This window comes from Otolemur garnettii, unplaced genomic scaffold (assembly GCF_000181295.1).
Source record: "Otolemur garnettii isolate 467f Iridium unplaced genomic scaffold, OtoGar3 scaffold00038, whole genome shotgun sequence".
Lineage (NCBI taxonomy): Eukaryota > Metazoa > Chordata > Mammalia > Primates > Galagidae > Otolemur > Otolemur garnettii.
The window spans coordinates 56139-73395 of record NW_003852433.1 but is presented as its reverse complement, the minus strand read 5'-3'; the positions used below and the strand labels follow the sequence as shown (position 1 = coordinate 73395).

Genomic DNA, 17257 nt, shown 5'->3' with positions numbered 1-17257 from the left:
TGGGCAAGAGACTTGAGTAGAAACCTCTCTGATGAAGACAGGTGCATGGCCTACAAACACATGAAAAATTGCTCATCATCCTTAATTATCAGAGAAATGCAAATCAAAACCACTTTGAGATATCATCTAACTCTAATAAGATTAGCCCACATAACAAAATCCCAAAACTACAGATGTTGGCATGGATGCAGAGAGAAAGGAACACTTCTACACTGCTGGTGGGAATGCAAGTTAATACGACCTTTTTGGAAAGAAGTTTGGAGAATACTCAAGGAACTAAAAGAAGACCTACTGTTCAATCCTGCAATTCCTCTACTAGGTATATACCCAGATGATCAAAAATTATTTTACAACAAAGACATTTGTACCAGAATGTTTATTGCAGCCCAATTCATAATAGCCAAGACATGGGAGCAGCCTAGGTGCCCATCAACCCCTGAATGAATTAACAAATTGTATATGTACACCATGGAATACTATGCAGCCATAAAAAGATGAAGACTTCACATCTTTTATATTTACCTGGATGGAACTGGAACATATTCTTCTTAGAAAAGTATCTCAAAATGGAAAAAAATGTATCGAATGTACTCAATACTACTATGAAATCAATATATAACCACCTACACACTCATATGAATGGCAAAACATAACTATAGTCCAGAAAGTAGAAGGGAAAAGGAGAGAGAGTGGAGGGGGACATGGGAGAAGAGAGGGTGTTTGGGGGGACCTCACCTAATGTGCATGATTTCAAAACTATTAAGAAATGTGTATAATTGTGATGGATGTGTTACTTGGTTCAATATAAACATTTCACATTGTATATTGAAACAGTACCCTGAACCCCACAAATGTACCAATGTACAAAGTTATGATTTAATAAAAAATAATTAATTAAGAAAATAAAATAAAAAGTTCCATTGGGAAAAAAAAAAGAGACAGCAGAAGTTCTTGTTCCCTCTCTCTCCCACGAGGACACAGTGAGAAGGTGGTGTTTTCAAGCTTAAACTTCTAGCCTCTAGAACTGGGAGACAATAAATTTTTGTTGTTTAAAAAAATAGAATACAGATAATGAGAACAATGTAGGAAATGATGGAAACAATGAAGGAACTGCTGATCAAGTGGAAAATAACCAAAACGAAATCCAAAATCAGAATAAAATAAGAGATGAATTATATGAAGAATATAGAAAGGATATTGCAGAGCTGAAGGAACTGACACAGTCAATTAGGGAACTTAAAGATGCAATAGAAAGTATCAACAACAGATTAGATCAGGCAGAAGAAAGAATCTCAGAGGTAGAGGACAAAGCTCTTGAGATAAATCAGATAGTTAGAGGCAGAAAAGAAGAAAGAGAAAGCAGAGTGTTCACTGAGAGAATTACGGGACTTTATGAAGCATTCAAACATGAGTTATAGGTATCCCAGAAGGGGAAGAAGAATGCCCCAGGGGAATGGAAGCCATACTAGAGAATATAATAAATGAAAATTTCCCAAATACCACCAAAGATTCTGACACACTCCTTTCAGAGGGATATCGTACTCCAGGTTGCCTCAACTCTAACAGAGATTCTCCAAGACACATTGTGATGAACCTGTCCAAAGTCAGGACACAAGAAAAGATTCTGCAAGCTGCCAGGAGTAAGCACCAGTTGACCTACAGGGGCAAACCCATCAGGGTGTCTGCAGACTTCTCCAATGAATTTCAAGCCAGAAGACAATGGTCATCTACCTTTAATCTACTTAAACAGAAGAATTTCCAGCCCAGAATTCTATATCCTGCTAAGCTCAGCTTTAAAATCGACAGAGAAATCAAATCATTTACTGATATGCAAAAATTGAGGAAATTCACCACAACAAGACAAGCTCTATAGGAAATACTTCAACCTGTTCTACACACTGACCATCACAATGGATCCACAGCAAAGTAAGAACTCAGAAATTAAAGGACGGAACCTAAGTTCCACAATGATGCAAAAGATAAAACTAAGCCATGGACTCACAAAATAAAATGAATAGAATCCTCTCACAAAGTAAGATGAGTAGAACACCACACACTTATCAGTTATCTCAATAAATTTTAATGGCTTGAATTCCCCACTGAAGAGGCATAGATTGACTGAGGATTAAAAAACAGAAGCTGTCCATTTGCTGTCTGCAGGAAACACACCTAGCTTCAAAAGACAAATTAAAACTCCAAGTTAAGGGTTGGAATGCAATTTCTCAGGTAAACGAAATTCAAAAGAAAAGAGGAGTTGCAATCTTATTTTCAGATACATGTGGATTTAAAGCAACTAAAGTCAAAAAAGACAAAGATGGTTACTTCATATTGGTCAAAAGTACAAGACATTACAATTCTAAATATGTATGCACCCAACTTAAATGCTCCCAGATTCTTGAAACAGACCTTACTCACTCTGAGCAATATGATATACAGTAGCACCATAATAACAGGGGACTTTAACACTCCTCTTACAGAAATGGACAGATCCTCTAAACAGAAATTAAACAAAGATATAAGGGACTTAAATGAGACCCTACAACAACAGTGCTTGATAGACCCATATAGAGCACTCCATCCCCAAAATAAAGAATATACATTCTTCTCATGGCCCCATGGAACATTCTCCAAAATTGATTATATCCTAGGACACAAAACAAACCTCCACAGAATCAAAAGAATTGAAATTTTACCTTGTATCTATCTTCTCTGAGGACAAGGCAGTAAAGTTGGAACTCAACTCTAACAAAATGTTCAATCCCACACAAAGACATGGAAACTAAACAACCTAAGTTGAGTGCAGGAAGAAATAAAGGAGGAAATTATTAACTTCCTTGGGCATAACAACAATGAAGACACAAGCTAACAAACCTTGTGGGATACAGCAAAAGCGGTCCTGAGAGGAAAATTTATCATTTTAGATGCCTACATTCGAAAAACAGAAAGAGTGCATCAGCAAACTCACAAGTCATCTTATGGAATTGGAAAAAGAAGAATAATCTAGGGCAGCGCCTGTGGCTCAAAGGAGTAAGGAACTGGCCTCATATGCTGGAGGTGGTGGGTTCAAACCCAGCTCCGCCCCCCCCCAAAATAAAAAAAATAAAAAAGAAGAAGAAGACTCTAAGTCTAAACACAGCAGAAGAAAAGAAATATTAAAAATTAAATCAGAAATTAATGAAATTGAAAACAAAAGAATCATTCAGAAAATTAATGAAATAAGGAGCTGGTTTTTTGAAAAAATAAATAAAATAGATAAACCCTTGCCCAGACTAACTAGAAATAGAAAAGTAAAATCTCTAGTAACCTGAATCAGAAATGATAAAAGGGAAATAACAACTGATGCCACAGAGATACAAGAGATCATCTCAGATACTACCAGAAACTTTATGCCCAGAAATTTGACAATGTCAAGAGAACAGATCAATATTTGGAATCACACCCTCTCCCTAGACTTAGCCAGGAAGAAGTAGAGCTCCTGAATGGACCAACTTAAAGCACTGAGATCAAAGAAACAATAATAAATCTTTCAACAACAACAAAAAAAATGCCCTGATCTGAATGGCTTCACAGTAGAATTCTTTCAAACCTTCAAAGAAGAGTTTATTCCCATACTGCAGAAATTATTCCAAAAAGTTGAGGAGGAAGAAATCTTCCCCAACACATTCTATGAAGCAAACATCACTGTGATACCAAAACCAGGAAAAGACTCAGCTAAAAAGGAGAATTTCAGACCAATTCCACTAATGAATATAAATGCAAAAATTCTCAACAAAATCCTAGCTAGTAGATTACAGCTTCTCATCAAAAAAGTCACACATCATGATCAAGTAGGTTTCATCCCAGAGATGCAAGGCTGGTTTAACATACACAAGTCCATAAACCTTATTCACCATATCAACAGAAGCAAAAACAAAGACCACATGATCTTCTCAATAGATGCAGAAAAAGCATTTAATAAAATTCAGCATCCTTTTCTAATTAGCACACTGAAGAGTATAGGCATACGTGGCACATTTCTCAAACTGATCAAAGCTATCTATGATAAACCCACAGCAAATATTTTACTGAATAGAGTAAAGCTGAAAGCTTTTCCTCTTAGAACTGGAACCAGACAAGGTTGTCCTCTGTCACCATTACTATTCAACATAGTGATGGAAGTTCTAGCTGATACAATTAGGCAAGACAAGGAAATAAAGGGCATCCAAATGGGAGCAGAGGAGGTCAAACTCTCCCTCTTTGCTGACAATATGATTTTATACTTAGAGAAACCCAAAGACTCAATCACAAGACTTCTGAAAGTCATCAAAAAATACAGTAATATCTCAGGATATAAAATCAATGTCCACTAGTCAGTAGCCTTTGTATACTCTAGTAACAGCCAAGATGAGAGGCTAATTAAGGACACAACTCCCTTCACCATAGCTTCAAAGAAAATGAAATACCTAGGAATATACCTAGGAACAAAAGAGGCGAAGGACCTCTGTAAAGAAAATTACCAAACCCTAAGAAAGGAAATAGTAGAGGACTTTAACAAATGGAAGAACATACCATGCTCATGGCTGGAAAGAGTCAGCATTGTTAAAATGTCTATACTTCCCAAAGCAATGTACCGATTCAATGCTATCCCTACTATAATACCAGCATTGTACTTTCAAGACTTGGAAAAAATGATTCTGAGTTGTGTATGGAACCAGAAAAAACCATGTATGGCTAAGGCAGTTCTTAGTAATAAAAACAAAGTCAGGGGTATCAGCATACCAGATTTTAGCCATAGTGGTGAAGGCAGCATGGTACTGGCACAAAAAAAAAGGCATAGACATTTGGAATCAAATAGAAAACAGGAAATGAAACTAACATCATACAACCACCTAATCTTTGGTAAGCCAAACAAGAACATACACTAGGGGAAAAACTCCCTCCTCAATAAATGGTGCTGAGAGAACTGGATATCCACATGTAAAAGACTAAAACTGGACCCACGACTTTCTCCACTTACAAAAATTGATTCAAGATGGATAAAGGACTTAAATTTAAGGCTTGAAACAATAAAAATCCTCAAGGAAAGCATAGGAAAAACACTGGAAGATGTTGGCCAGGGGAAAGACTTCATGAAGAAGACTTCTGTGCCAATAGCAACAACAACAAAAATAAACAAATGGGACTTAATGAAACTGAAAAGCTTCTGTACAGCTGAGGAGACAACAACCAAAGCAAATAGATAACCTACACAATGGGAAAGGATATCTGCCTATATTGCATCAGACAAAAGCTTGATAACTAAGATCTATAGAGAACTCAAATTAATCCACATGAAAAAAAGCCAACAATCCCATATATCAATGGGCAAGGGAGATGAATAGAATCTTCTCTAAAGAAAACAGACAAATGGTTAGCAAACATATGAAAAAAATGCTGATCATCCCTAATTATTAGAGAAATGCAAATCAAAACCACCCTGAGATACCATCTAACCCCAGTGAGAATGGCCCACATCACAAAATCTCAAAACTGGTGATGCTGGCATGGATGTGGAGAGAAGGGAACACTTTTACACTGCTTGTGGGACTGCACACTAATACAACCTTTTTGTAAGAAGTATGGAGAAACCTCAAAGAACTCAACCTAGACCTCCTGTTTAATCCTGTAATCCCATTACTGGGCCTCTCCACAGAAGGAAAAAAATCCTTTTATCTTAAGGACGCTTGCAATAGCCTGTTTATCACAGCTCAATTTACAATTGCCAAAAATGTGGAAACAGTTTAAATGCCCACCAACCCAGGAATGGATTAACAAGCTGTGGTATATGTATACCATGGAATACTATTCAGCTATTAAAAAAATGGAGACTTGGGTGGCGCCTGTGGGTTCAAGGAGTAGGGTGCCAGCCCTGGCCAAAAAACTGCAAAAAAAAAAAAAAAAGAAAAAAAAAAAAGGAGACTTTATAGCCTTTATATTAACCTGGATGGAAGTGGAACACATTATTCTTAGTAAAGCATCACAAGAGTGGAGAAGCATGAGTTATATGTATTCAATTTTGATATGAGGACAATTAGTGACAATTAATAACATGGTGGGGGATGGGGGAAGGGGAGAGCAGAGAGAGAATGAAGGAAGAGCAGAAAAAGGGAAGGAGGGAGGGGCATGGGGTCTTGATGTGTGACACAACTTTTGGGGGAAGACACAATTGTAAGAGGGACTTTACCTAACAAATGCCATCAATGTAACCTGATTTCTTGTACCCTCAATGAATCCCCAACAATAAAAAAAAGAAAAAAGATTATTCCTGTGAATTATCAAATTTTTTCCAATCCTGAGATGAACAAAAGGAAGTAAATAAAACAATCAAAGTTTCCCAATGGGTTGCAGGCACCAATTACCTATAATTCTGATGTGTATGAATTTATACTGTATTATAAAATTACAAATGCAATCATAGAGAATAGTTTTATTTTAGGATTATAAGCAAAGCTTTAAGTGTATCATTTATATCAGAAGAAACATCACCACTTATAAATGATGAAAAAATCTTATAATAAGGCTGTGAAATTAGTACATTAGTTTAATTTAATGTAATGGTAATTAAATATTACCTTCATGTTAAAGAAAAAAAAATAATGTAATGATTGGTAGCAGTGGGTTTAATTTTTTAATTTTTTAATTTTGTGACAGAATCTCACTCTGTTGCCCAGGCTAGAGTGCAGTGGCATCAGCCTAGTTCACAGCAAGCTCAAACTCCTGGTTTCAAGCAATCCTCCAGCATCAGCCACCCAGGTATCTGGGCCTACAGGCACCTACCACCATGCCTGGCTAATATTTTCTATTTTTGTAGAGATGTGGGCTCCCTCTTGCTCAGGCTAGTCTTAAAATCCTGAGTTCAAGCAACCCTTCTATCTCAACCTCCCAGAGTTCTGGGATTACAGGTGTGAGCTACTGTGCCTGGCCTTTACTGTCATGATGAAGGATTTTACTAAGGTTACAGATAACTGGAGATAGATCACCAATGAAAACCCCATTATCTATTATAATGAAATCAAAATATGATTAGGTTAAGGGGGCATGACAGGGTGTGATGAGGGAGGGAAGGATAATCTCAACCATAAAAAGGCCCTGGTGTGCTCATTCCCCAGAAGACTTCCGACTACCTGTGGGAGCAGCTGGAGGACAGAGGAGATTCTAGTGCTGAGGAAGTGAGTCCACCCTTATGTGTTTGGCTTTTTCTTCTTAGAAGCCCAGAAATAGTGGTTATGACATAGGGGAATGAAAGAAATAAAGTTAGTGATTAATAAATTCAACAAATGCTATCCAAGTGCCCAGTCAGTGTTGACAACCAGACGCACTGGATGCCTATGGAGTGGTGGGTAGTCTGGTTTTCAGTTCTAAGGCTGCAGAAAAGATGAATTTCTCATTTACATAATCAATTTGTTGCTTAGGTTTCTCCAGGTGAAATGACACCAGCATTGAGGTGCAATACCCACTTTTCAGATAGATGTTAACCATGTAACATGTTCAGGCATCTCTGTTGGTGCAGCTGGGGTGGGGAGAAGGGTTTCATGGGCCCTTCCTCCACCACAGTTCAAAGCACAATGTCCATTTGTGACTTTCTTTCCAAAGAGAACTTCAAGTGCCTGATGGTAGGGCATGTAGTTGGGTCGTTGTACTGTCATGGTCTTGTTCTGGGGATGAGAAATTTGAAACACAATAACTTGGTGCATGTAAAGGTTGTTATGTGCCATTAATAAGCATTCATCTCATTGAAATTCACCTCCCATGTGTGTTCCCCCAACAGTGGACATGGCTGGACTGTTACAAGAAGCAAGCAAATGCCCCATCTGCTCAGCCTATCTTGAAAAGCCAATATACCTGGAATGTGAATGCATTTTCTGCCTTAACTGTATCTATTCACTGCAAATGGAGCCACATGGGGAGTATTTATTTTGCTATTTGTGCCCCATGATCTCTCGGAAAAACAACCTCAGACCCTACTGGCAGCTGGGGAAGCTGGTTTCCAAGATCAAGGAGCTGGAGCCCCATCTGACAACTATTCTACAGATGAACCCAAGGATGCAGAAGTTCCAAGGTAAGGCCTCTGTGCACCCTGCTCCCTTCCCACTACAGGTACAGAAAGACTCATCTGTGGGATGGGCTCTCCTTTCCATGTGGGGATCAGCTGATGCCTAAAAATGAGATACTCCTCTGACTTCAGTGGTTCTCAGCCCTGACAATAGAATCATCTGATCTTTAACAAAACATTCCTATGTCTATGTCATGGATTAGACAAGAAAGTCTCAAAATGTAGCATGTTCAGATTACCTGGGGATCTTGTTGGAATTTGGATTCTGAACTAGGAGATTTCAGAATTGATGATACTGCTGTATTGGGGGACCATATCACTCTTAGAGTAGCAAAACTTTGATCAATTGAATCCAAATTTCTCTCTGGCTGTAGTACCCCTGAGTCTAATGTTAATACCCCCTGGTAATTCTAGTAAACAGTGAATGTTGGCACCATTGCACTAAATGGGCTTTTCCCAGCCTTGGGAAGACTTTGGTATGGAGCACCAGGGGTGGGGAAGGTGGGGAGTGTTTCAGTGGGTGTGGGGAGAGCTGCAGACTCTGGTCTCCTCATCTATACACCATGGGCTTCAATAGGGGCCTTTGCTACAGAAATACTATCTGACACCATGACTCTGGAGGGAAAGGACATTTAAATGAAGAGATTATGGTCTGCCTGGGCTAAGAATTACATCTATAAAGTGTTGCTGTATGGGTCTCATGGAAAAGCCATGTCGTGGAGTAATAAGCAGGCTTATTGAAATTGTGTTTTAAATAAAGGTGACCATCTGCTCGCTCAGGCAAAATGGTGAGCGTCTTTATTTGTGGTTGGTTTATATAGGGAATTTTGTACATGCGCAATGACCTCATTGATCCATTTAAATATTATGGAACTACCTTGTGATTAGCTTCCGATAATCCACTTCACATACACCTTTTGACATAACCCTTTCAACATAACCCAATTTAACATAACTTAATGGAAAACATGTTGTTAGCCATTACTTCTTTGTTCTTATCTGATGATGCCCGAGGCTATAGAGTATCAAGGTAGATTGAATACCTGCCCTTGCTGGCCTTGCCTTTTGGAGGCTGTTACTTTGGATCTATAAACAAGGCATAAAGAAACTTCTTGGGCATACAGGAATTTGTGTGCAAACCTCTGCTCCCATGTAGGCCTGAAGTCAGGGGGGTTTTGCTGGAACATTTTATAAGGAATTTTCAGGCTGGACTTTTCAAAAGCCTTTCACGAGCACAAGTTTCATGTGTGCCATTAGTTCCTGTATGCATTGGGTAAATTCCTCCTCTCTTGAGGTCCCCGAGCATATTTCCATTCCCGGACCCCTCAGCAAGTGACCTTCCTTACTTACCACAGATCAGAAAAGGCTACTGATGGGTATCTGGCCAGTTGTCCAAAGGGCTTTTTTATTGGCCTTAGAAAGTCAACCTTAATTCCTTAACACAGTAAATGCTATTCCAGCCGAAGCCTTGGTCATGTTAGGCTCACAACCAACCTGGCCACATGGGATTCTGCCTAAGTTTCTTACAAGTATGCTTGCATAAAGTTTTTTCACTGCTCTCTCTCAAACAGCTTTTTTGGCCAGAGGCATACAGGCATTTTGCCTATAATAAAGAAAGATGGGTTCCTGTGAAATTCCCCACACTGTTGGCTTCTGCACAGTATCCTGCCTGATACCCACAATTTCCAGTCATTTACTTACCAACATCTGGCCTTCTGCTTGAAACATAGAGCACAGATTCACTCTGTGCAAGCCAATATTCTAATACTCTTCCTCCTTCCTTGTCAATGTCCGTTCATCTTATTTCATCCACTAATTCATCATCAGAGGTCAGTTACCTGATGTCTTATTTTAACCTATGAAATCTACATTGGTGATTGCATTTTGCATTTATCTTTTGACTTGAAAGATAATGAGTTCTGAGGTGTTTTTTTTCCCCCAGAATTTTCTAGTCTATTAAATTCTGTAGGCCAGATAACACCCTTTCTTTTCTTCCTCCATTAAAATTGGCAGCTTCACCTTTCAGTCACATACCCACACCTCAAAATGTTCATTCATTTTCATCTGCTGCACTTACACCAGACAATAAATAAATTATGTCTACTATCTTTTAAATACCATTCTGTTTGTTTCTTTCTTAAATCTGTGCCCATTACCAATGTTTTGCTTAAGGCTTCAGCTCCCACAGTATGGAAAATAGTCTCCCATCTAGGTCCCCATTCCTTGCTGTGGCCATGGGTCCTTTTAATGTCCAGGAATGGTACTTCTGTTACCATATTTTCATCTGCAGAGATATACCATCTCCAGTCAGAACTGTGAACCATATCTAAACCAATTTGTTTAGAAACATGGAGAACGAAAGTCTGGAATCCTGGTATAGATACTATTTTTTTTTATTAGATCATAACTATGTACATTACTGCATTTATGGGGTATAATGTTCTGATTTTATATATCATTTGGAATGTTTACATCAAACTAGTTAACATAGCATTCACCTCACTTATTTAATTGTGTTTAGACATTTATACTCTACTATTAATACATTTGACATGTATGCTTGCAATATGCACAGTAGGTGAGGTCCCACTGATTATCCTCCCTCCACTTGTCCACCCCACTTCCCTCCCCTTGCCCTCCTCTTCTCTCCTTTCTGGGCTATAATTGTGTTTTATCTTGTGTATGAAAGTGTGGGTGATTATATATTGATTTCATAATAGTATTTAGTATTTTGGGATTTTTTCCCCATTCTTGAGATACTTTACTAAGAAGAATAAGCTCTAGTTCCATCCAGGTAAACATAAAAGAGGGAAAATCTCCATATTTTTTATGGCTGCATAATATTCCATGGTATACATATACTGCAATTTGTTAATCCATTCATTGGTTGATGGACACTTGGGCTGCTTCTGTGACTTGGAAATTATGAATTGGGCTACAGTAAAAATTCTTGTGCAAATGTCTTTGTTGTAAAGTGATTTTTGGTAAACTGGATACATACCTAGTACAGGAACTGCAGGATTGAATGGCAGGTCTACTTTTAGTTCTCTTTTGAATTGGAATAGTAAAATGTGGAAACAGAAACATCATTAAATATTGTTAACTGGAATTTTCTTAATATCATTCTTTTTCATTCATTAGTGTGGTGGGAGGGTCATGTTGTCTAACTTCAGAGATCCTCCACTATGCAGGGAACAAAAGTTTAATTAATAAACACATCACATAGAGAAAAAAGGCACTACTATTATGAGTGAGTCTCATATTGCTACAGAGCATGCCTATGCTAATTTGATCTAGTCAGGGCAGCCAGGGAAGTTCTGTCCTGAAAAGTTCTGATGTCAGTAAAAAGCAGATTAAAGAACCTAAAGCCAATGAGATATTTGGGACTTTGTATTAGCCATGAAACATCAGCCTGGATTTTCTGCATTTGTAGAGATAATTTGTTTTTATTTTTGCAGTGGATGTGACCTTGGATGTTGACACAGCCAACAAGTTCCTCCTCATTTCTGATGATCTCAGGAGTGTCCGTTGTGTGCGCATCAAAAAGAGTCAGCAGGACCTTGCTGAGAGTTTGCAGTTGCCACTTTGTGTCCTGGGTTCCCCTCACTTCACTTCTGGCTGCCATTACTGGCAGGTGGACGTGGGAATGAGCACACAATGGGACCTGGGAGTTTGTAAAGAATCTGTTCACTGGAAAGGAAAGATCCAACTGACCACAGATCTTGGATTCTGGACTGTGGGTCTGAGGGGTGGAGGCTACTTTTCTGCCAGCACGATGCCTCAGACTGCCCTCTGCTCAGATACCAAGCTACAGAGATTAGGGATTTTTCTGGATATGGATATGGGAAACATTTCCTTTTTTGATGTTGACAATGGATCCCACATCTTTACATTCACCAGAGTTTCTGTTGAGGAGCCACTGTGCCCATTTTTTGCTCCTTCAGTTCCACCTAATGATGATCAGGGTGTCATTAGAATCTGTCCTGTGATGAGCCCAGGCCTTGCTGATCCTCCAGCCCATCCTGGGGAGCATGAATATTCCCCCCCACAGCAAAAAACATGCACAGAAAGTTACTTTGATTAGGCCTAGGCACTTTCTATTTGGTAAAAGTATTATACAAAAGTCATAGCAGGAAAATGTGGAACATTTCATGAATGTAATTAATCTAGTGTATAAATTGAGTGCTAAGTAGTAATCAGACAATTTAATTAGAATATATATATATATATATACATTTTTTTTTTTTTTTTTTTAGACAGAGTCTCACTTAGTCCCCCTTGGGAGAGTGCTGTGGCATCATAGCTCACAGCAACCTCAAACTCTTGGGCTCAAGTGATTCTCTTGCCTCAGCCTCCCAGTGTGCTAGGATTGTAGGGCGTGAACCACCACACCCAGCCTACCCCAACATGATCCACTGTGGTGTTAGAGACTCGAGGATGATTGAGTTTGCTGAGTGAAAATGCAAAACCATAACTCCTGGGGGTGGGCTGGGATGGGATTAGGGTCTATATTTAAGTCATTGAATTAAGTTCTCCCTTTTCCTGGGGAATCATTTTGGTTATTGCTTGTTACTCTGATGATTTTTAATCTAAGCAAAACATTCCCAATTCTCAAGTCCTGTTTTCTTTTAACTGGCAACTGGCATGCTCTCTCAATGGCCACCAGGTCTATCAGAGCACAGCACAAGAGAAAAAGGAAGGGAGGAAGAAACAGACGAGCAGGATCACATGTCAAAACAGTGCACTCTGTGGATTAAGAGGTTATCCCTGTCAGTGCAGACGGGCTTCACTAAGCTGTGGTTGTGGAAAGTCTTCTTTTTAGTTCTCGATGGTTCTAGCAGTCTGGGAGGCCAGATGGGAGGATTGCTTAAGGTCAGGAGTTTGAGAACAGCTTGAGCAAAATCAAGACGCTGTTTCTACAAAAATTAGAAAAAGGAATGGTTGAAGCCAAGATTTGAGAGTAGACTGGACATCATAGCAAGGCCCCATCTCTATAAAAAGTATAAAGAAATTAGTTGGTCACAGTGGTGAGTGCCTATAGTTCCAGGTACTCAGGAAGCTGAGGCAGGGGGATTACTTGGGCTTAGGAGTTTGGGACTGCAGTGGGCTATGATCTAGTTAGTGCACTCCAGACTGGTGATGGAGCAATACTCTGCCTCTAAAAAAATGAAATAAAAATGAAACTGTGATAACAAAGTCCCCTACCCTTAAAAAAGAAATTTCCTTTGAATCCATTAGGTCCAGCCCCCTCAAGGGTGAGAAGAACTCTGAGAAGAGGCCTGAAGATAAGGGAGTGTGTAGGGAGGGGGAAGAACTTTGAGGAGAAACTTGAGATAAGAAAGTGTATAGGGAGGAGAGGCTTGACGTACCCCTGCCTCCCCTTCTACTATGCAATTCCCCCCACCCAAGGCTAACCGCAATGATTCAGCTTCTGTACCTCTGCCTGCTTGCTGTGATGCAAAAATAGGGTATAAAGACCCATTTGATCTGTCATTCGAGGTCACCTGCCTCCAAGGGCAATGACCCCCTACAGGTGTAGTAAATTTCTATTTGCATAAAAGTGGAGTCCATGTCTCCTTCTCAACTGTGTGTGTCAAAAGAGAAACCATGAGGAGACTTTTTGAAGGTTAAAAAAATCATTTTATATAAGTTGTGATATAAGAAAATAGATTATGAAAATACTTTAATTTTTGATAGGGTTATAACAAATAAAGAGAAAAACAAAAACAAAAACCAGGACCTTGAATGACCAACTAATTATCTTGGAACAGTGTGGGTTTAAATTTTTTTTTTTCATTTTTTGTTTTTGTTTATTTTGTTTATTACCAAACTTCTAAACATGGCTCTTCACAATCATGGAGAAAAAGCCCATGTGAAGATGTCATTTCACCCCAAATTGAAATATGAGGTGGTTTTACTTTATGAGCAAAAGTATTTGAAACCAACTCCATTCATTGCATAAAGATTAATAAGGAGGCCAAACATTTTATTTTAAAAGTTACTTTCCAAATTTCAAATCTTCTCATATACCAGCAGTTCTTAACTTGTGTGTCACAACCCCTTTGTAACAATAAAAATACATCCTATTTTGGATGCATATCAGATATATACATTACGATTCATAACAGTAGCAAAATTACCGTTATGAAGTAGCAATGAAACTAATTTTATGGTTGGGGGTCACACAACGTGAAGAACTGTATTAAAGGGTCGTGTCATAAGGAGACATTAGGAAGGTTGAGAACCACTGTCATATACAGACATGATATTCAAGAGCTAATCTAGAAAAAGGGGTATATTTGTATGTTAATAAAAATACAACCACTTTGGGATAAATTGCTCTATTTTGCATATATTACTTCTATGCATCTTCAGCAAAGACTTATTATTTATTTTGGCCAGGGCTGGGTTTGAACCTGACACCTCTGGCATATGGGGCTGGCGCCCTACTCCTTTGAGCCACAGGTGCTGCCCCAGCTAAAACTTATTTATGGCAGGTTTAAATGAGGCTCTGATTGAATTAAGAGGCAAGATGATAATACCATAGGAAGGACCCTCTATGTAAAAGCCCCTGGCAGGTGGATCTCACTCCACATCTGAGCTACCTTCAGAAGGGGCTGGAGGAAACAGAAGAATCTCATGGAAATGAGGCCAATCATTTCTTTTTTACATCTTAGCTTTGTACAAAAGGTAAATATAAAAGAGTGAGCTTTCAAGAGTGGAGTAATTAGGGTGGTGCCTGTGGCTCAGTGAGTAAGGCTCCAGCCCCATAAACTGAGAGTTGTGGGTTCAAACCCAGCCTTGGCCAAACTGCAACAACAACAACAACAACAACAACAACAACAAAAGACTGGAGTAATTGATATGGCAAATGCTGACTGAGGCCAACTCAGTGCCAGGTACAATGTGTGCACGTAGGGCCACCAGGTGTGGAGCAGTCTCAAGGGTGCTTCACTTCCTTGATATTGAAAACCACCTGAACCCAAGGATGCTGAGTTCAAGGTGAGGATGTGTCCTATCCAGCCCTTCCCATTAAGTCCCCAGAAAACAGAAAGTGCAAAAGGCTCTCCATTAAATATAGGAGTTAGATGACTTCTGGTACCTAACACTCCCCAAACAATACTAGTTCTCTGCCCTGAGTATAGATTAGAATCACCTGGAAATTTGGAAGGAACTATAATATTTAGGTCCTGCCCTATATCTGTGCTGTCCAAAATGAAAGCCACTATGGCTATTTAGCACTTGAAATGTGGCTATAGCCACATAGGAAAATGGTAATATTTTTAATGAATTGGGTCAAATAAAACATTCAAATTAATTTATCGGTTTCTCTTTATGTTTGATAAAGTGCTAAAATTACACTCATGGTGGCATCATGTTTCTGTAATGGGAGCACCAACCTAGACTGTGGCTTTCCAGGCTTGGTGTTTGTTAGATGACCCTGGTTCTTTCGAAAATGAAGATTCTGATTCCACGGCACTGGGCTGGCCTCAGTATCTGGGTTTCTAACCTGGGTACCCAGGTGGTGCTGCTGTAGCTGCTTCCTGAACACTTGCTGAGTAGCAAGAACCACACCAGCTACATCTGGGCTTCTCTCTGGCTACAAGACCCTGAACATGTAAAGGCACCTGGGTGGATTTTAACCCAGAGTCTGTCCTGGGAACTAAGTAAAGGCTGGTAAAAGTGCATGTGATTGTTGATTCTGTAGATTGAGGTTGGTTGTAGATTCTGGCCCTGAACACCCTATCATGTGCTATACTCACAATGCACTAGGCTCTAAAGTATATAGTGCCTAATTCAATATCACAACTGAACTCTACCCCTTATTTATGACCTGATTTTCAAAAGGTACACAGTGAATTGCTTGAATGCAACTGTATCTCCGTTGTGCTAATTGTAGGGAGACAGGCCCCACCTGCCAGAGTCCTGGATCCAGACTCCCTTGAATGTGCCAAGTGTTTCTCCTCCTCTTCTGTCTTTCCCCAATGTCTACTATATGATGCCTCATAGAATCAATGGTGACTGTGCTGGGTTTGCATATGATAAGGTATACTTTAGTTTATATTATAGTATACAATATAAGTCATGAGAAAAACAAAATACTATACTTTCTAACTGAGCAAGCTTTCATTAGGGGTGATGAAACTTGTCCCAAGCAATTTTTGTTCTTTACAACCCTTGTATGGGCCAGGACAGACCCAGCACCTTCCAAGGTGCTAAGTGAAAAAGAATACTGGTGAACTAATTGGTACTTGGTCCAAAGGGTATATTTCTGAGGTTACCATTGGATCCACCCACTTTGCCTCATCAGAGCAAGTGGCTCTGTGCTGTGATCCCAATAACTAGAAATTATTAGAAATGTTGGCAGCCCCAAAAGCCACTGCTTCCCAAGATCTCCTTCATTCTAAATAGTATAACATGTAAGTTCTGGATCTCAGTCCTGCCAAGATCCAGAGATATCTCAACTCATGCCCAAGGGAATCTCTTCATCTATCTGGACGTGTGCAGTGATAGCCCATCTCATCTTAGAACTCTTCATTTTGTCACACTAGTAAAAGGGAGCTTCGAGTGCATTTGTCTAGCCAGCAGGATGAGACAGAAATGCAAAGAAGAGTAAAATCTCTAATCTCATCAATTAGAAATGGTAAAGATGAAATAACAACAGACCCCCTAGAAATTCAAAAAATCCTTAATGAATATTACAAGACACTTTATTCCCAGAAATATGACAATCTGAAGGAAATCAACCAATACTTGGAAGCACGCCACCGCCCAAGACTCAGCCAGAATGAAGTGGAAATTTTGAATAGACCTATGTCAAGTTCTGAAATAGCATCAACTATACAAAGTCTCCCTAAAAAGAAAGGCCAGGACCAGATGGCTTCACATCAGAATTCTACCAAACCTTTAAAGAGGAAATAGTTCCCATACTACTCAACCTTTTCCAAAATATAGAAAAAGATGGAATACCAGCCAACACATTCTATGAAGCAAACAATACCTTGATACCCAAACCAGGAAAAGACCCAACAAGAAAAGAAAATTATAGACCAATATCACTAATGAACATTGATGCGAAAATATTCAACAAGATCCTAACCAACAGAATCCAGCAACACATCAAACAAATCATACACTACGACCAAGTGGGTTTTATCCCAGGATCTCAAGGATGGTTCAACATAC

At 39.2% G+C, this 17257-nt stretch overlaps 1 protein-coding gene across 1 annotated transcript; it reads left to right on the top strand.

The window, feature by feature from the left end:
• The first annotated feature begins 7105 nt into the window (after positions 1 to 7105).
• On the top strand, positions 7106 to 12155 carry LOC100957121 (ret finger protein-like 3). Its single transcript, XM_012805189.1, has 3 exons — positions 7106 to 7191; positions 7787 to 8077; positions 11530 to 12155. Coding segments are annotated over exons 1-3 (918 nt in total). The 5' UTR covers positions 7106 to 7190.
• Positions 12156 to 17257: the final 5102 nt, after the last annotated feature.